The following is a 21,235-nucleotide window of genomic DNA, read 5'->3' as shown; positions in this document are numbered from 1 at the left end:
GGTGAAAGTCCATTCTGCAGCGGTGCGCTGCAGTAGATCACCAGATGTTTTAGGAAATCCTCCTTTCCATCGTGTGCCTTTTCATCAGACCTTTGACAATTTTGACTGAACTCTCTGCTAAGCCTTTGGACCTTGGGTAGTTGGGGCTGGAGGTGTTGTGTCGGAATCCTCAGTCGTTAGCGAACGATTGGAATTCGGAACTTGAGAACTGCGGGCCATTGTCCAATTACAGTTCAGACGCAACCCCATGTCTTGCAAAGACTGATTTCAGGTAGGTGATTACAGCTTTGCTGGAGGTAGTTGGCAATGTTGCTACTTCAGGGTAGTTGAGTAGTAGTCGGTAACAACAATGTGACTTTTGCCATTGCAGTCAAAAAGGTCAACTCCAACTTTGTAGTAGGGTCTGTTGGGTACTAGATGAGGCATTAGCAGCTCTGCTTGCTGCTTTGGCCTGTAGGTCAAACACAGTTCACATGAAGCAGTGGTCTGGCTGATTTCCTGGTTCATTCTTGGCCAGTACATTACTTCTCGTGCTCGTCGTTTGTATTTTTTCTTCACCCAAGTGGCCCTCGTGTATTTTCTGTAGCATTTCTTTGCGTAGTGTCATGGAAATGACAATCTTGTTGCCTTTGAACACTATGTCATCCACAACGGTGAGTTCTGCTCTGCACATCCAGTAATCCTGTATTCTCCTTGAACAGTTGTTTTTCTGTGCAGGCCATGTTGTTTATTTAAACTCTGTCATTGTTTGTTCAGCTGTGGTCTCTCTTTTGATCTGCTCCATTCTCTCAGAAGACACAGGAAGTGATGCTACAATCATGTCAACGTAGGCCTGAATCTCAGTGTTTTTCTGTGTGTCGAAACTCTCCTTCTTGTCGACGGCTCGAGAAAGAGTGTCGGCGGCGAACATGAACTTTCCCAGGGTATAGATCATCTTCACATCATACTTTTGCAGTCTGGTCAACATTCTCTGGATTCTCATTGGACAATCATTCAGTGGCTTAGACATGATTGACACCAATGGTTTGTGGTCGGTTTCTACTTCGAAGTCTCGTCTGTAGACGTATTGGTGAAACCTTTCGCAAGCGTATGTGCTTGCCAGTAGTTCTTTCTCTATTTGTGCATACCTTGTCTCTGCGCCTGTCAAGGCTCTGGATGCATATGTGACGGGTTGCCATGTGTCGTCATGCTGTTGCAGAAGAACTGCTCCCAGGCCAAACTGTGACACGTCTGCAGAAATCCTTGTGCTTTTCTCTGGATCATGATTCTGTGATTGTCTTCTTTAGGTTTTTGAAGCAGTTTTCCTGTTCATGGGACCATTCCCATTCATTTTTCTGTTCCCGAAGACATCTGAGTGGAGCGGACTGTGCTGACAGTTGAGGTATGAACTTTGCAAGGTAGGTGATCATGCCCATGAAGCGTCTCACATCGTTCTTGTTTTTCGGGCACTCCATGTTGTTGATGGCTGATGTTTTCCTCGGGTCTGGTTTGACTCCGTCCTTTGAAAGTACGTCTCCCACAAAGGTAAGTGTTTTCACACCAAACTCGCATTTGTCCTTGTTTAGTTTTAGGTTGACTTTCCGTGTCAGGTCCAGCACTTGTCTCACTCTCGCATCGTGTTCTTCTTTTGTGGACCCCCAAACGATGATGTCATCCATCATAGTCTCCACTCCTGTAATGTGCTCGAATATCATGTGGATTGTCTTGTGGTAGACCTCTGGCGCTGAGAGAATCCCATATGGTAGACGAAGAAATCTATACCTGCCCTCAGGTGTGTTGAATGTCCATAACCTTGAGCTTGCATCATCTAGCTTCATTTGCCAGAATCCTGATGAGGCATCAAGCTTACTGAACCACTTTGCTCCAGCAAACTGCAACATTATCTCTTCTCTGGTTGGCAACTGCTCTCTCTTGATTGCTCTGTTGAGATCTTTCGGGTCAAGACATATCCTGAGATCGCTGTTCTTTTTCACCACAATAACCAGTGAGCTTACCCAATCTGTAGGTTCATCCATTTTTGTGATGACGTCCATCTTTTCCATGTGTCCAAGTTCCTCTTTGAGCTTTTTCCTCAGTATAAATGGAACATTTCTGCATGCATGTACAACTGGAGTAATTTTGTCATCAGTACATATTTTGTGTTCTCTTGGTAAACATCCAAGACCCTCAAACACGTCCTCATACACAGCCAATATTGATTCTTGGTCATTTCCAGTCAGTGATGTCACTACATACACTCTTTTCAACAAATTGAGCTTTTCACATGCATTGATTCCTAGAATAGGCTGTACACTCTTTTCCACAATCAGCAGCTGTGCTCTGAACTGTTTTCCTTTGTGTTGTAAAGTTACTATGCAGCTACCTTTGACTGGTACGTTCTCCCCAGTATAACCAGTAATCTTAATTTTCACCTTCAGTGTTTTGTAGTCATCCAGCGACAACAGGTTTACCTGTGCTCCAGTATCAAGCTTGAATGGTATTATAGTTTAATTCACAGTCAATGGCACAATCCATTCAGCATTTACTGCATTGCATATTTCCACAGAATCAACAAAGAATTATTCCATCTCCTCAACTGTGTGAACCTTTTTCTTTGTAGCCTCAGCTTTGCAGCATTTTGAGAAATTATTATTTTTTCCCACAGTTGTTACATGATTTGCCATATGCAGGGCATTTTTTGGGCTTGTGGATGAATCCACATTTTCCACATGTAGTGTTTTGATTTCTCTCTTTTGCTTGTTTTTGCTTTGTAAAGCGTTGCGTGTATTGCTCCTCACTTTTTATTGCATGCACTGACGTCTCATCCCTGCTCAGCTCTTTAGCTTGTGCTCTGGTGGTTTCAGCTGCTCCACACATATTCAATGCTTTATCAAAAGTTAAATCTTGCTCACGCAGCAATCTCTCCTTGAGTCCGTTATCAAGTATGCCACAGACTATCCTGTCTTTCAGGATTCACACGTTTTGCTCAGTGTGTTTAGCTCAGCCAAATACTGGTTAAAACTGACTCCCTGTTTCTGATCATGAGAGAAAAACTTGTATCTCTCAAACGTGACATTCTGGCTTGGTACAAAGTACTCCTCAAATTTAGCCATTAGCACAGTCAATGTCAATTTTGCCTCGTCTTGCTGAAAGCTATTGTAAATGTCCAATGCATCCTCTCCAATAACATGCAGAACAATGGAAGCTTTCAATTTGTCATCCTCTCCAATAACATACAGAACAATGGAATCGTTCAATTTGTCATCCTCTCCCCTTGCACCACTGGCTGCTAGGTAGATATTGAATCTCTACTTGAAACGTTTCCAATTGTCAGCTAAATTGCCTGTGAACTGCATAGGAGTAGGAGGACTACGCCTATCCATGACGGAGAACAGGAACAGTGTCAATTTCTCTGACTTCAGTATGTTGCTCATCAACTTGCTCGTCAACAGATTCCAATGCAGCCTCGCTCTCGCTGCTGTCACTCGCTGCTGCGGCTCGTTGTCCTCGCTCTTGCAAGCTAGCATCTTCGACTACTCACGTCACTTGACTTGTGGTAGAATGTTCAATATTCGTCGCGGAAATTTGCAGAGTTACTCCTTTCTTTTCTCTGTCTTGTCATAGCGACTACCAATCTGACACCATGTTATGTTTGTTCCTTATACTGTATAATGACAAACTGGGGCGTAGGTTTAACTACTTTCAATGAACATACTTCGGCTAGAAAACTCCATGTTTAGCCATGCAAGGCATTCTTCAATCATTCGCCTCCCACATAGCCTGCTGGGTAACGTAGTCTAAATGTTATTAACACATAACAACACATCCATAACAATTAGCTAATGAGGCACGATTTGCCTGTCATAAAAATATCTCTCGTTAGGACACTGTTGTTCAGAGGAGCTAGACAACAACACAGCTAACAAAATAACTTCAAACTGAAGCTGGAAAGATTGCAAACTAGCTGCACTTTGTTTCGTTTGACCTTTTTTCAATTTCAATTTATTTGTATATATCCATAAAAATGATGCCAGCTGATTCGACTTGCTGAGAAACACTGCCTGCCTCACTCTCTCTTCCCGACTCCCGACCTCTACTCGTTCATTACTATGAGACAGTTGGATATCGAATTTGAATATTGAAACAATGTTGCAAATGTCGGAGGGACAGACATTATATTTTTTTATTTTATTTCACCTTTATTTAACCAGGTAAGCTAGTTGAGAACAATTTCTCATTTGCAACTGCGACCTGGCCAAGATAAAGCATAGCAGTTCGACACATACAACAACACAGAGTTACACATGGAATGAACAAAACATACAGTCAATAATACAGTAGAAAAAAAAGAAAACAAAGTCTATATACAGTGATTGCAAATAAGGTCAAATAAGGGAGTCAAGGCAATAAATATGCCATGGTGGCGAAGTAATTACTATATGGCTATTAAACACTGGAATGGTAGATGTGCAGAAGATGGATGTGCAAGTAGAGAAACTGTGGTGCAAAAGGAGCTAAATAAATAAATACAGTATGGGAATGAGGTAGATAGATGGGCTGTATACAGATGGGCTATGAACAGGTGCAGTGATCCGTGAGCTGCTCTGACAGATGGTTCTTAAAGCTAGTGAGGGAGATGGGAATCTCCAGCTTCAGTGATTTTTGCAGTTTGTTCCAGTCAGTGGCAGCAGAGAACTGGAAGGAAAGGCAATGCTCTTCTCTATCAGTATCCCGTGGGTTGTTGTTAAGAGAATTCTGTTCTCCTGTTCATTAACCAATTCAATTATATTACTCTCAGTCTGTTATATCAGGATTTGTAAGATACTGATAGAAATGGAAACAGACAGAGGCCCAGTCTACCAAAGTTAAATGTTTATTCACGGAACGTTCTGACGTGCACAGCACAAAGACCTTCAATTTATAGTGACACACATACTTCCACACAAACCATCAAATCTGCACAACCAATAGAGATTAGGGGAGTCCGTGAGAATAGCGTCTTCCTGCCCTCCCTTAAAATAGGGAGAGACCTGGGACTGGGAAGTTCTCAGTGTCCCAGCCAAGGTCGCCCCGAATCTGGCTCAGACAGACAGTCTGTTATCAAAATACTAGACACACTGTTCCCAAAACGTTGATTCTGACTTATTCCACTGACTAAAACCACACACAGTATTATAATATAATAATCGAATGATTCTACTGACTAACACTTACACACATGTATTATGATAATCTAATGATTCAAATTACACACATGTATTATGATAGTCTAATGATTTAAATCAATTTCATACACATCACAGGGTTTCAGATTTATGGTTTCAGGAGTGTAATATTCTAATAATTTATTCAATCACATTTCCTTATCAGTTGTGTGGGTGAACGCCTGCTGAACCTATCATATCACACCTCACAATTTACAACGGGTGGGTCTAATCCTGAATGCTGATTGGTTAAAAGCGCATTCTACCCGGTGTCAATTCCACAAGTTACCACCGGCTAAATCTATGACATTAAAATGCCTATTTACTCCGTTCCATTTGACTGCGCAATCCACTATCTCATCAGCCCAGACAGGGAAGTTATAAAGTTGATCTCCACTATAAAAAGCATCTAGACATTATCTCACATTTCTTTTAGACTAAAATTTAGTTTTAAACAGCGGATATTTGTATAAACCTTCAACACCATGCCATTTACAATCTTCACTGCTTTTAACAGCAAGCATAATACCTCTACTGCATCATGGCGCAGCACGACTCTCCCAAACTATTTCCCTCGGAAATACAGTCATACAGTCATTCATACAGTCACACTGTATATATACTTCCTTTTTTTTCTACTGTCTTATTGACTATGTTTGTTTATTCCATGGGTAACTCTGTGTTGTTGTATGTGTCGAACTGCTTTGCTTTATCTTGGCCAGGTCGCAGTTGTAAATGAGAACTTGTTCTCAACTAGCCTACCTGGTTAAATAAAGGTGAAATAAAAAAAATAGCACATATTGCCCTGTTCCGAATTCAATGAAGTTGCAGACTTTTTCAAGACTTGATAAATTGTTGCAACAAATTTCACAGAGTGAAACTCAGGAAGGAAATAGCTTCCTTTCTGGGGGGGGGGTTGTAAGAGCTGGCTAACTGCATGGCGTGACAGGATGAGCAGCCAGGAGTGGAGTTAGGCACGTTTGAAGAGGCTGCAGCTGCAGACTTTCCTCTCCTCCTCTTTGGATATGCAGACAGAGCAGAGAAAGCTGGGTTGCTAAAGCATCACTGGTAACGCTTACATTAAGTTGCCCCTATAACTATGTATCTAACACAGTATTAACTTAACAGTAGTTACATTGATTTTACTATATCCTACATGATAGTGGTTGTTGCGAAATCAGTTATTACACAATTGAAACAAGGAATGTGTAATTACACATTCACTTGCTGAAGGTTATTCCACATGTGTAACTACTGATGCTATTACACATTCTCTTGTTCCACTATGTAACTCATTTTTTGTAATTACACATTTGAAAGTCACCTGTGAATTACCATGTTAATAACTCAAACTAAAATATGACCTTGTTAATTACAAGGTGTCACTACCATGGAATGTACTGGAATAACAGGGTTGATAAATAGGCTAGGACCTGGTAATAACAATTGTAACAATGCACATCCTGTCATTAACTACCAGTCATTTTCAATTAGTTTATGACCTGGCTCAAAAGCTATACCAAATAAAGTGTAATGTAAGAACAATGTATATACTTGTAATTATCATGTAACTACCCTAGACCAAGCAACTTAATGTAATGTGAAGCCCAGTAGGGTATAACCTTTATAATTACCATGTAGTTACAATGTATCAACATTTACAGACAATAGGCTAAACCGGAGAAATTAGGAGACAGGAGAACATTAGGTTTAAACCTTTTAAGTTACATTGCACTTTCAATGTAGCAATATTTAACAACCAACTGTAATTACAATGTTGTTACATGTGATATACATGTACTCACGACGTACTTACCCAGGAGCAAGCAACTTGTAAAGTGAAGTGACATTTTAATTACAACGTAACAATCTTAGGCTAATAGGTTAGCCAGGATACATTTCTTTAAGAGATTTGACAAAGACACCGATCAAATTCAATTCCCCATTTCAGACTCAAAGCCATAACTACTTTAGTTAGTAAAACCTACTAACAGGGTGGTGGTAAAGCTAGCTAGCTAAGCACTGGCACAATGTCAACACATTTAACAAATCAATAAACATGACAAAATAGTCATAAAACGTATGAAACATTTCACAATTTTGAGACTTGGATTGCACTTTTGCACATTACAAATCTTTATAGGCCTAAACAGGAAAAATTAAGAGACGGAAATGGTATCCTGGATCCTTGGGACGTCCATGCCCTAACCCCTGCCCTTACCTTTTAAAATGTCAACTTCAATGGTGGTAGGGACGTCCCAAGGATTATGGATAAAAATAGCATGTGACCTCCATTTTGGCTGCAGAGGAGGGTGTGAGAGGTCAGTGTGACATCACTTCCTGGTGAACTCTCACTTATACAAAATAATTTAAATAAACTTTTAAAACAGTTAACCTTTTTGTTAACTATTAATAAATAGATGGAAATTTGGACGTTTCCACATTCAAAAGAAGAAAATAAAAAAAATAAGAATGCCATTATTGTTAGATTAAGACACCACGGGAGACGGTTATTGGCGCGTTGATTGGCGTTATTGGCACCGAAGCAAGATATTGGTGCGGAAAACCAATCAAATCAAAGTTTATTTGTCACGTGCGCCGAATACAAAAGGTTACAGTGAAATGCTTCCTTACAGGCTCTAACCAAATTTATCTCAATCCAGGTATAAGAAATTGCTTTGTACTCCGAATTATCCCATCCCAACTGTTACACCGGGAAGACTGAAGGACTATTTGTTTTTCTGTAAAGCTACCATTTTCATCATCTAGCTAGCTAGCAGTAACCACAGCAGCCATTATGGAATGTCACTTCTTGTTGAAGTGCAGCCAATCCGCCCCTTTGTTGTTCAACACGAAGTGCCATTCCACAATGGCGGTGGTGGCTACTGCTAGCTAACATGAGGATGAAAAGGGCAGTTTTCCAGAAATACTAGCAGTATTTTAATATTCTTGATGTACAGTGGCACACCCCATCCCCGCATTGAGAATGTTTTCCGACCCATATCTTGCGCCGGCTCTGCGGTGTCTTAATCTAACCATGAATCCATTCCGACCCCGGTGCAGCTCAGTGTAAACAAGCGTAACAGTAGGGTCGGAATCTTTTGGCTAGACACCAGAGTCATGGGAGGAGTGAGTATTAATTCTGCTGTAGAATTATTTGCTCAGCCAACAGGTTAAACAAATGACAAACAAATGACAAATCAACGAGTCACTCAAAAAAATGAATCATGATTCTCAAGTCAGTAAAAAGGCTTGTTCAAAATTAATGAATCGTTTGCAAACTGCACATTACTACTAGTTGTGGTGTAGCGGAGAGTAAACGCAAGTAAACACACTTTTTTTTGCCCAATAGTGTAGCTTTTGCGGGAAAACGCATTGAATGTATAGGGAGTTTTTCACCACAAGAGGCGATCAGAGTTTACCCACCTATTTTTTTTACCATTACATCACTGATCAATACCTCTCACACTCTCCTCTGCAGCCAAAATGGAAGCCATATGATATTTCAGTCTCTTAATTTGTCATGCTTTTAAAGGTTTGTAATGTGCAAAAAAAGCTATGTAGGTCTCAAATAGTGAAATAACATTGAAACGAAATGTGATTTAGTAACATTTATTAAAATGTGGAAAAGGTGCTGACATTAGGCTACCAGTGCCTAGCTAGCCATCTAGCTAGCTACATTAGTGAATTATGGGGAAATTGTGTTTTTACTAACTAAAATAGTTATTGCTTTGAGCCTGAAATAGGGAATTTAATTTGATTGTGAGTCTATGTCAAATCCATTTAAGAAAAGTAAAACTGAAAAATGCTCTCCTGTCTCATTTCCCCTGGTTAGAATATTATCTGCAAAGGTTGTTACATCCTAATTATAAAGGTTATACCCTACTGGGTTCACTTTACATTAAGTTACTTGCTCCTGGTTAGGTACATGATAATTACAAGTATATCCTATGCAACTACATTGTTCTTAGATTATACTTTATTTGGTATCACCTTTGAACCAGGTCATAACATAGAAATAAGCAAATAGAAAATTACCAGTAGTTAATGACAGGATGTGCCTTGTTACAATTGTTGTTACCAGGTCCTAGTCTATTTATCAACCCTGGTATTACATGTGGATTCAATGGTAGTGACACCTTGTTGCTACATGTAACAAGATCAGATTATGGTTTGAGTTATTAACATGGTAATTCACAGGTGACTTTCAAACATGTAATTACAAAACGGTTACATAGTGGAACAAGAAAATGTGTAATAACATAAGCACACTGAACTAAAATATAAAAGTAACGTGCAACAATTTCAAAGATTTACAGTTCATATAAGGAAATCAGTCAATTTAAATAAATAAATTAGGCCCTAATCTATGGATTTCACATGACTGGGAAAACAGATATGCATCTGTTGGTCACAGATACCTTTGGAAAAAAAGGTAGGGGAGGGGATCAGAAAATCAGTTTGTATCTGGTGTGACCACCATTTGCCTCATGCAGCATGACACATCTCTTTCGTATATAGTTGATCACGCTGTTGATTATGGTGCATTCAAATTGCCATCGATAATAATGCAATTGTGTTCGTTGTCCTTAGCTTATGCCTGCCCATACCATAACTGCACCACCACCATGGGGCACTCAGTTCACAACGTTGACATCAGAAAGCCGCTCGCCCACACAACGCCATACACGTGGTCTGTGGTTGTGATGCCGGTTAGACATACTGCCAAATTCTCTAAAACGACCTTGGAGTTGGCTTATGTTAGCGAAATTAACATTTAATTCTGTGGCGACAGCTCTGGTAGACATTCCTGCAGTCAGCATGCCAACTGCATGCTCTGTGGCATTGTGTTGTGTGACAAAACTGCACATTTTAGAGTGGCCTTTTATTGTCCCCAGTACAAGGTGCACCTGTGTAACGATCATGCTGTTTAATCAGCTTCTTGATATGCCACACCTATCAGGTGGATGGCTTATATTGGCAAATGAGAAATGTTCACTAACAGGGATGTAAACACATTTGTGGGCAAAATTTGAGAGAAATAAGATTTTTGTGCATAATGAACATTTCTGGGATCTTTTATTTCAGCTCATGAAACATGGGACCAACAATTTACATGTTTTGTTTCTATTTCTGTTCAGTGTAGTTACATGTGGTATGACGTTCAGCAAGGGACTGTAATTACACATCCCTTGTTCCAATTGTGTACTAACTGATTCCGCAACAACCCTATTACCATGTGATTACATATTAAAACCTATGTAACTACAATGTTAACATAGTATTACTGTGTTATTTACATAGTAATAGGGGCCACTTAATGTAAAATGTTACCACATCACTCAGACAATGCCATCTCCCATTGAAACATCAAATAGTCAACGCAACATTTCCAGTTCAAAACGCTGGCTGCAGGCTAGCCACTAGATCAGAGGTGCACAATTGGCGGGACCTCAGTCCTGGTACAGCCGAGTGAAGGTTCTCTCTGGACCTCGACACATTTCTCATAAATAATTGTTCAATTAAATACTTTTTTTCAATGTACACATACTGCGCTGACAAGGTCCCAGACAGCGCCCCATACTACTGTGTGTTGTCCAATCACGTGCATTATTTAAATACCTTCATGAAACTCAGCCAATCAAAGTGAATGTTAACAATGCATATTAACACAGCTTGATGAAGCTATTTGGAGTGCACAATGCATAGCATTAGTTGTTGATGAATCTACTGATGTGAATGATCATACCCAGCTTCTCTGGTGTATGTTAGATTTTACCACACAGAGAAGAAGAAATTCTGTCAAGACCTGTTAGGTGTAACACCACTCGAGACACATACAAGAGAAAAGGGCATAGACATGGCCCTAAAGGAGATGCTGAGAAAGAGGGGGATAGATCTACAATAAGTGGTGTCTATCACCTTAGATGGGTTCCCTGTCATGATAGGAAGAGAGAGAGGAGCTGTGGCACGGCTGAAAGAGGACAACCCTGATCTCACAGCTTACCACTGCATCACTCATCAGTCTGTCCTGTGCGCCAATCTGTCAGAAGTGTATGCTGAAGTGATGAATACAATGATGAAACTCATCAACTTCCTCAGGGCATCCTCATCTCATCAACATTGCCTGCTGAGAGAATTTATGAAATAAGTTGAGGCAAATGCAAATGACCTATTGGTGCACAACAACATAAGATGGCTCAGTAAAGGCAGGGTGTTGGAAGGCTTTTGGTCCATTCGAAAGGTAATAACGGTTTTCTTAGAACAGCTCAAGAGTCAGAAGGCAACCCAGTTTTCACTTTTTTTGCAAGACAATTGCAAAATGGATATTGTTGCTTTTTTGGTAGACATCACACCTTAATGAGCTCAATGTGAAACTATAGGGTAAGAACAATTCAGCTTGTGATTTGATGACATCTGTCCGCTCCTTCCACAGGAAACTGGAAGTGCTCAAGGAAGATCTTCAATGAGACTTTGCACACTTCCCAAAAGTACAGGAACAGATTCAGGGTGAGAGAGATGTTTCTCTCTTCATAGATAAGCTGATAGGAAACTTCATAAATTGCTTTGATAGCTTCAGCCTTGCACAGCAGCTCCTTCTTCCAATTGAGAATCCATTCCTCATCACAGATGTCAGGGGATTTTCAAAGGAGGTGACACAGACCTTCAAGTGGGCACATGCTGGATCTCTACAGATGGAACTGATTGATCTGCAAGCAAATGTTGCACTAAGAGAGCACTTTCAACTAACTGATCATGACACTTTCTGGCTGCAGGCAGAAAACAGGCCTGTGATTGTTTCCCATGGTCTAACCAAAGTAGCACTACACACCTTGAGCATATTTGGCTCCACATACAGCTGTGAATCTTCTTTCTCCACTATAAACATCATTACAAATAAGTACCGTTCTAGACTCACCAATGAGCACCTACATGAGCACCTGTGCATGAGAATGGCACTGACTTCATTCCAGCCAAGGTTCAAATTACTGGCAGGGCAAGCAACAGACCATTTCTCTCACTAAAGAAGAGAGATGGAGAAGTGAAGTGGGAAAGAGTAGGAAAGGTAAATATTAAACCTGTGGTTTCTTATTTGTTCAAAAATCATAGCACTTTTTTCAGAAACAGGCACTTTTGTTATTTTTTTGTGAAGATGCAGTCTTGTTTTTCTTGAAATGAGAACATTTGTGATAGGCCTACTTTTATTTATGGTTAGTCTGCACATTTATTTTACCTCATGTTTAATGTGTCTGCATTGAAAATGTGCAATAAATATTGTTGAAATGTTATTGAAATGTAGTACTTTGTTTATTAGCTATATATATACATGAACTACATATGCACGTTAGACATTTTAATGGTTTAGACATTTGGGGGGAGAAAATGTTAGTCACTGGACCTCTTTGAATTCTAATTGTGCACCCCTGCACTAGATGAACAATCCACTGGACTGTATCTACATGTACATTTGCATTTTTGTAGATGCCTTGATAGAATATGAATAGATGCCTTGATGAATATGAATTTAAGCCTTTTACTCCACTTTTAAGATACTGACTGGAAGAAAGCCAAAAAACAAAGCTTTACTCTAAGTCTGACTCATATTAACTTCCTTCAATAAGAAGAGCACATTGAAGCATCACTTATAACAGCATATGGATAAATCAGTTGTGATTCAGAGTACGGCTACGAGGAGCAAATCGTTAAACAATGCCAGCACTCCTCTACATCCGGCTCAGGCTAACAGCATTAACTGAGCACTGGGAGAATTAACACATTTATTTAATATTTTAATGTTTTATTTAACCTTTTTTAACTAGGCAAGTCATTTAAGAACAAATTCTTATTTACAATGACGGCCTACCAAAAGGCAAAAGGCCTCCTGCGAGGTTGGGGGATGGGATTAAAAATATAAATACATAAAATAAAAATATAGGACAAAACACCCATCACGACAAGAGAGACAACACAACACTACATAAAGAGAGACCTGAGACAACAACATAGCATGGCAGCAACACATGACAACACAGCATGGTAGCAATACAACATGACAACACATGGTAGCAACACAACATGGCAACAACACAACATGGTAGCAGCACAAAACAGGGTACAAACGTTACTGGGCACAAACAACAGCACAAAGGGCAAGAAGGTAGAGACAAGAATACATCATGCAAAGCAGCCACAACTGTCTGCAAGAGTGTCCATGATTGAGTCTTTGAATGAAGTAATTGAGATAAAACCAGTTTGAGTGTTCGTTGCAGCTCGTTCCAGTCGCGGCCCAGGGATGGAAGATGAGTAGATATCTCAGATAGGGGGGAGTGAGGCCTAAGAGGGTTTTATAAATAAGCATCAACCAGTGGGTCTTGCGACGGGTATACAGAGATGACCCGTTTACAGAGGAGTATAGAGTGCAGTGATGTTTCCTAAGAGGAGCATTGGTGGCAAATCTGATGGCAGAACGGTAAAGTACATCTAGCTGCTCAAGAGCACCCCTACCTGCCGTTCTCTAAATTACATCTCCATAATCTAGCATGGGTAGGATGGTCATCTGAATCAGGGTTAGTTTGGCAGCTGGGGTGAAAGAGGAGCGATTTCGATAGAGGAAACCAAGTCTAGATGTAACTTTAACCTGCAGCTTTGATATGTGCTGAGAGAAGGACAGTGTAACATACAGTGCAGTCTGAACCCAACTTCTACACTCTAAAGGAGAGCAATTAATAATGCAATAGCTGTCTGCAGCAATAAAGTCAAACTGTATAATTTATGTCAGACAGTGCAGTCGCTACTAAAGCAGATAAGATCATGCAGCAGCCAGTGAATACATATAACAAAGAAGCACAGGAACTGCTACCCCAAAACACTCAACTATAGAAACAACCAGATAAAAAATACCTAACACCAACACCAACTTACAAATAACGATAGACCCACAATGCTGTTCTGTAGATTTCACAAGTACAGTAACTTATCAGACAAACATCTGAAAGCTTACATGCTCCAGTTTTTTCTCTTTCCTGCGGAGCCATACGCCTGCAGAGTAGTCCTGCTGCTGGACGGTGCTGTAGATGGTATTCGCCGGGACCACCAGGGGACCACCCCCCTTCAGCTGGAGCTCCATAAAGCCCACTGTAGGCAGCCCGGCTGAGCGCATCTCCGTCCCCTCATGTCAGGCTCGGCTGGATTAAGCCCTCTGCTCAGACCCCTGGCTTGGGGCTCACGGATCCCATGTTTTGTGCGGAAGGAGGAAGAAGAAACTGACGGAGGAAGAAGAGACCTGTCTAGATCAGACCCCAGTAGAGTCAGCAACACTGCCTGTCGGTGCTGGCAGAGTTAGGGAGGCAGGCTGCTCCACTCTACCCTGTCTCTCTCTCTCTCTCTCTCTCTCTCTGGCACTTTTATCCCCCTCCCTCCCTGCTTCTCCTGGTTTCTAGGTCTTTCTATCTCCTCTGTCTCTACCTTCACCACTCTCCACGTCAAGCAGTGATATCTCTGGTTGTCAGAGGGAGCCTTCACAGACTAATCAAAAAGATATGCACACACGCAAACATAAACAACTGAATGTGTACACACACAGTTACACACGCACCGTTTTATCATGCTTTTGCTCACATTTTGCCATGAGGCTGAGATTATTTTTTCATATGCCATCTGGGACCCCCCCCAAAAGCACTGCACGCACGTTCGGTAATCCGGCCCTGGGTATGACATAATTTTGTATGATCTGTGGAGACACACAGGTATGACATTCTGTATTATCTGCAGACACAGACATACACATGTATGACATCATGTATGATCTGCAGTAACCTATGTTGACCTCAGCCCATCAAACACTGCACAGGCAATAGAGCTTGACGTCTAATTACCCAGACAGAACCTGCTTTCCCAGAGCTACAGTCAGAGCTCCTTAATTTGGACACATTGTAGCATGAAAGGCTGCCTTCCTGACAATCAATGAGATAACAATGGCTTATTTTCACCTATGCTACACTTTTGTTTGTTGGGAGTTTGTTGGGACCCACACATTTGTAGGTGGATACCTCAGCTTGATTCTTCAACTTTCACCATTGTTATAGCTACTGTAGGTGTTACGTAACTTGAAGAAATGACTTTGTAAAAAAGGCAGGTTATGGGAGATTGTTCATCCAGCCCATCAATGATAGCTGTGTCTAGCTGCTTTACATTTGGGAGCAATAGTTCATAAAGCAACCATAAATTCCATCTTTCTGTCTTGGATAATCCATGTGTATGTTAAAATTTAGCAATGAGTTTGGAGATGTCGATTTAGCCCTCCCAAATGTAACACAACTGTATAGCTATGTCAGAAGATTGACAATAGCGATGTTTTTCAAAATATATAATTTATTTAGGATCAATAGCAGTGTCTGACTCTTATTTACCTGAGTATCTTAAAGGACAATTCTGCCACTTTATGCGGTTAGTATATATGCACTATTGTAAGATTTGATGCACATTGATTTTATTGGTTTTATTAGTCATACTGCACGTTTCCTTGTTTGTCATTTTGAAGCTTCTGTATTGCCCTCATCTACAGAATACTACGATTCCCAGGGTGCATTTTGTCTCCCATGATGCAATGCTCCGCATAGTTAGCCTGCATTTAGCTTAGCCTGAGATACTTTTCAAGACATAGGGAAACTCGATTGGGATCGCATTAACACCGTTTATTAATGTTGCTCATGCGTCGTCAATGGGCCGTGTGGTGCATTCTGGGTGATTATGGGACAAGGAGATCACTCCTTCAAATAGTGAATGGGAGTCAGTTGGGAACTAGCTCAAATACCCAACATTAGCGTACATTTCGTGAACAAGCAGTACAACATTCCCAATATTTTCAGAGATGTGAGATAACTAACTTGTTCTCTGTAATATTGTATAGCTTTGGAATCATAACATTACCTACTTTCGAGGATAATACGCAGATTTCTTGACTCATGGTGCCAAGACAACTGGGAAGTCGCGAAAAAAATAGGTCAAATCATGATATCAGTGATCTTCAGGTCGGAAAGTCAGCTCTAGGAAATTGCCAGAGGATCCGACTTGGAATTCCGAGTTGGATGACATTCAAAACAATTTTTCACAGTCGGAGTTGTTTTTTTTGTTGAGTTTCCGGTTGTCTTGAATCTACTGAATTCCCAGTTGTTTTGAACATGACATCATACTTTAAAAAAAAGTATTATTCATAATACAAAAATCAACTTACATTGCTACATCAAACATGTCTAGCAAACCAAACACAGGTATTAACAATGCTCAAACATACACAAAATATCAATAAAATACAAAAAAGAAACAATTTAAGTGCAATTATATTCACTCTGAAAATATCTTATTATAATGATTCATGAAGATGTTATTCTTTTTGTTATTCACTAGGGTTAGTGTTTTAATAAGATAATTAAATTCAATCAAAAAAAAATGTATTTTTGGTATAGAATTTTGGAATTTTTGTTTGTGTATAAAGTATTTGGCAACAAGAATAAAAAAAATAACAATAATTTCAGTGGTTTTGTTATCATTGCAATAGTAACATATTATATATTTTATGTTCAAATTATAGGTAGTGTTCATAATGGTAAATAAGTATTTTGCAAGGTTTTCCCAAAATTCGGACACAAATTTACATCCAAAGAACAAGTGAGACAGATTCTCACCTTCTTTTTCACAGAAAACTCAGATATAATCAATAGCCACAAATTTGGACATCATAGAATTACATGGATATATCTTATGCAAAATGTTGAAGTGCACTTCCTTAACTTTGTTTGGTATACAGTGTTTGTAAGGTCATAACCATGCATTTCTCCAGACAATGTCAGGAATAAGCATGTTCCAGAAAAACTTTCCACTCGGTGTAAGTTGGTTTTGTGAATGAAGAATTTGTCTTATATATTTATTACAACAAGATTTCTCAAGTAAGCCCACGCCTTCCAATCTGAGTTCTGGATAAACTTTGTGATCATTCCCAAAATTAAGATGACTTTTCATAAGTGTAGTTAGACCACTGGGAACGGCTTTGATCACAGAAATAAACTCTCTGAAAGGTATTGGAAACTCTTTCAATATTATAAATTGTTCATATGTGAGAATATTACCCTTGTTGTCAAAAATATCAAGAACAAAGTCAATATTCCTCTTATGCCAGCTGGGGTAGAACAATGACTTATTCCTTACAGTTATGTCTGCATTATTCCACAAAAGAGCTTTATGTGGGGAAAAATTGTGCAGGAAACATATTTTCCAGGCCATTAAAGCTTGTTGGTGAAACCTAGCCAATTTAGAAGGTAATCTTTCAGGAATATAATTACACTTCAGTAAAAATCTCCCAATTTATTAAATACATTATTTTGAATGAAATACCATATTGAATCAGTATTGATCAAACATCTTTTCAACCAGTTTATCGTGAAAGTGTTATTTATGTCAACAAAATCCAACACTTCTAGACCGCCTTCAGCTCTTTGGTTAGAAAGGACATATTTTTTTAGTTTGTGAACTTATTTTTCCAGATGAAGTCAAGAAAGGTCTTATTGATCTCTTTACAAGTCGCTGGATTTACACATAACGATAATGAGGGGTACACAAAACGAGGCAGTCCCTCTGCCTTGGACAGAAGTACTCTCCCAAGTATAGAAAGATCTCTTTGTAGCCAATTATTAAATATATTTATAGTTCTCTTAATTTTAGGAGAGAAATTAAAATGTTGTCTGACTATGTGGTTTTTTGACAGATAAATATTTAACACAGTCCTTTACAGGAATATTTTCAATTTCTTTATCATCAGAGTCAAATAAACATAAAATGTCACATTTAGAAACATTCAGTTTTAATCCTGTTGCAATAGAAAATGCAGTTATAGCATTAAGGGCATGTGCGACCTGGTCTTTGTCTCTTAAGAAAAGAGTAGTATCATCAGCCAGTTGGGAAATTTTGATTTCTTTGTTAAAAATGGTTAAGCCATACAAATTTGCGTAATTCAGAATATCTAGGGATAGAAGTTCCACAACCAAACTGAATAAAAATGGCGAAATTGGGCATCCCTGTCGTACACTTCTGTTGATACTAAATATTTTGGAAGTATTAAGGTTTAGTAGCACAGAACTATTTATATCTTTGTAAAACATGCAAATTACTTTAATAAAATGTTCACCAAATCCAAAAAGTTTAAGAGACCTAAAGAGAAATTCATGTTCAATTGTGTCAAAGGCTTTACAGAAGTCCAGAAATAGGACAACCGCATCTGAGTCAATTGCATCTGAATAATCTATAAGGTCCAAGACTAAACGAATGTTAGAGCTTATGTGATTGCCCTTCATAAATCCTGTTTGAGTCTAATTTATAATGGTATCTATTCCTTTCTTTAATCTTTTGGCATAAAGCAGAGCAATCAATTTGTAATCAGTATTTAATAAAGTAATTGGTCTCCAATTGTCAATGAGAGAAGGGTCTTTATCAGGCTTCGGAATCAGTGAAATAAGGCCCTGTTTCATAGTGGAGACCATTTCCCCTTTTTTAATGTAATCTTGAAACATATTGAAAATCGGGTCTTCTAGTAACTCCCAAAACCGTCTATAGAATTCAACTGACAGGCTATCAGGGCCAGGTGATTTCTCTTTTTTCATTGAATTCAGAGCCTCTCTAATTTCTCCAATTGACACAGGTGAATCGCAAACTGAGTGGAAATCATCCTCAATTACAGGGACACAATTCTGAATGTGGCAAATGTAACTTTCACAAACATCTTCCTGAAATTGAGAGTTGTAAAGGTTTTCATAAAAGGAATTGACAAATGATGATATTGAAATGGGATCTTTGCATAAAACATTGTTAATTTTGAGTGCAGTTATAGATTTTATTTTGTAGTTTCTCTTTTCAAGTGCAAAAAAGTAACTTGTTTTTTACCCCCCTCTTCAATCCATTTGGCTCTTGACCTTACAAAGGCGCCCTTTGCTAGATCCGTGTAAGTCTGTTCTAATTCTAGTTGTAAAGACATGACATCATACTCTGACTTTGAGAAGAGATTGCATGACGATTAGCATAGCAACCTTGTGACGCAGCATGACAACGTGTACACGGTTGGTCGACAGTCTACTGGTTGGTCTGTTCCTCATTCATTGCCCAATGGGATTCCTACCTCCTTTCTCTGGCTTAGCTAGCTGCCTATCAAGCCCAGACAGGACGTAGTCTAAATATGTCTTATTTCATAAATTATGAGTGCATTTCATGTTTCATGTTTCATCTTATGAGTGCATTTTTATGTTTGGGTTGTAAATATATTATAATTCTATATTATAATTATTCATGCAGAATATATGTTCATGTAATTGTAACCAATTAACTGCAATACACTCAATAATTATTCTGACTTAGATTCTAACTAGATATGTTAACCATAACACCGTTTTTTAAACATTTATTGGTTTTATTTTTATTTTTTATTATGAACACAGCAAATACAGAATAACGGAAATATACAAACAAGAGTACATAAACCTAACAGACAGGTGTATTACATATCAAGATTCATTTTCAATTTGTTAAATACTTTTATGGTGTGTATTGCTTTTTTGTTTTTATATTTACTGATCATTTTAAAATAGTATTTAAATTCTATCTTAAATCATTTGAAAAGGGTTTGTTTTCTGCCCACTTCATTTTTTGGATAAAGAATCTTCCATCAAAGACAAACAAATTAACAATGAAAGTTAAATCAGGTTCCATATCATTTGGATCAAAATAAAACATAATATCAGAGTCTCTCAGATTAACATTAATAGTCATTTCTTGTAAAATAAAATATTCTAACTCACTCCAAAATCTTCTGACATAAGAACAGTCCCAAAATAAATGTTCAAGAGTTTCTGGGTCACAACCACAAAATACACATTTGTTATCAATAGCTATTTTAAATCTGTGTATAATAAAGGTCTTTACAGGGTAGATTCTATGAATGAGTTTGTATGACACTTCTTTCACCTTATTAGATGTACAATATTTACCAGACGACAACTAAACTTTGTTCCAGTTCACTTGTCCTAGGGCTGCATTCCAGTACATTTTAGCAGAGGGAATAGTAACATATTGACATAGTTTCCTTATATACATGTTATTACATTTATAGTTTACAATGTAAATTCCTTCTAATTGTATCGAGGCTACAAAATCCTCAACAGTTGCACTTGGAGTATTGTTATATTCTCCTAAAAGAAGAATAGCACCTTTACGGACAGCTCTAATAACAATGTGATACTCCTCAGGAGTGAATGTAACATTGTGTGTTCTAATAAATTCTGGATAATCATATAGTTGTCCATCATTATTCAATAATTGTTTAACCCAAATAATGTTGTTGTCAAACCAGTTCTGGAAAATTAAAGACTTGCTTTTGAATTTTATGTCTTTATTATTCCAGATTGTATACATATGTGGGGGAAAAATGTGTTTGTACATGAGGTTCCAAGTTAGGAGTACTTGTTTATGAAAGTTTGCACGCTTAGTATGGATTTTAGCCATATCAAAGTTGCATTTGAGTAAGAATTCTGATGGAATATTAAAGGCAATCCTTATTTCTTAAATAGTTTTGTATCCATTTAATCTTAAATATTATATTAGAGGTTTTAAAATCCAGAGCATTCAACCCTCCCTCACCTTGGATGCTACATATTACCGCTTGTCTTAAATAATGAGGTTTATTCCTCCATACAAAGTTAAATAATTTAGCATCAACCATTTTAGTTATTGACAGAGGAACATCCAAGGCAAGAGAGGTATAAACTAAAATCCTACAATGTGATTTTTGGGATTTTTTGTCTCATTTTGTCTGTCATAGTTGAAGTGTACCTGTGATGAAAATTACAGGCCTCTCTCATCTTTTTAAGTGGGAGAACTTGCACAATTGGGGGCTGACTAAATACTTTTTTTGCCCCACTGTATGTCTACCCTTCATAAAACCAGACTGGGTATCATCAATGATTTGGTCAAAACCTTTTTTAAGTATTTTTGCAACGATGGATGCAAGTAGC

The 21,235-nt window shown here is 38.6% G+C and overlaps 1 protein-coding gene and 1 pseudogene across 1 annotated transcript in view; one reads left to right on the top strand and one right to left on the bottom strand.

Annotated features, from left to right (window-relative positions):
* Nucleotides 1-14,580, bottom strand: part of LOC110502560 (inactive phospholipase D5-like) — a 105,799-nt gene extending 91,219 nt beyond the window's left edge. Inside the window, exon 1 of the mRNA XM_090217043.1 lies at nt 14,185-14,580. Within this exon, the coding sequence (XP_090073169.1) occupies nt 14,185-14,343 (159 nt within the window). The 5' untranslated portion in view covers nt 14,344-14,580. The remainder of the gene's footprint in view (nt 1-14,184) is intronic.
* Nucleotides 11,044-11,978, top strand: LOC149972539 (protein ZBED11-like; annotated as a pseudogene).
* Nucleotides 14,581-21,235: the final 6,655 nt, after the last annotated feature.

The sequence above is a fragment of the Oncorhynchus mykiss genome, chromosome 23 (assembly GCF_057628025.1).
Source record: "Oncorhynchus mykiss isolate SJ-2025 chromosome 23, ASM5762802v1, whole genome shotgun sequence".
Lineage (NCBI taxonomy): Eukaryota > Metazoa > Chordata > Actinopteri > Salmoniformes > Salmonidae > Oncorhynchus > Oncorhynchus mykiss.
Note: the sequence above shows the minus strand (reverse complement) of the source record. Positions and strands in the feature narration are given on the sequence as shown.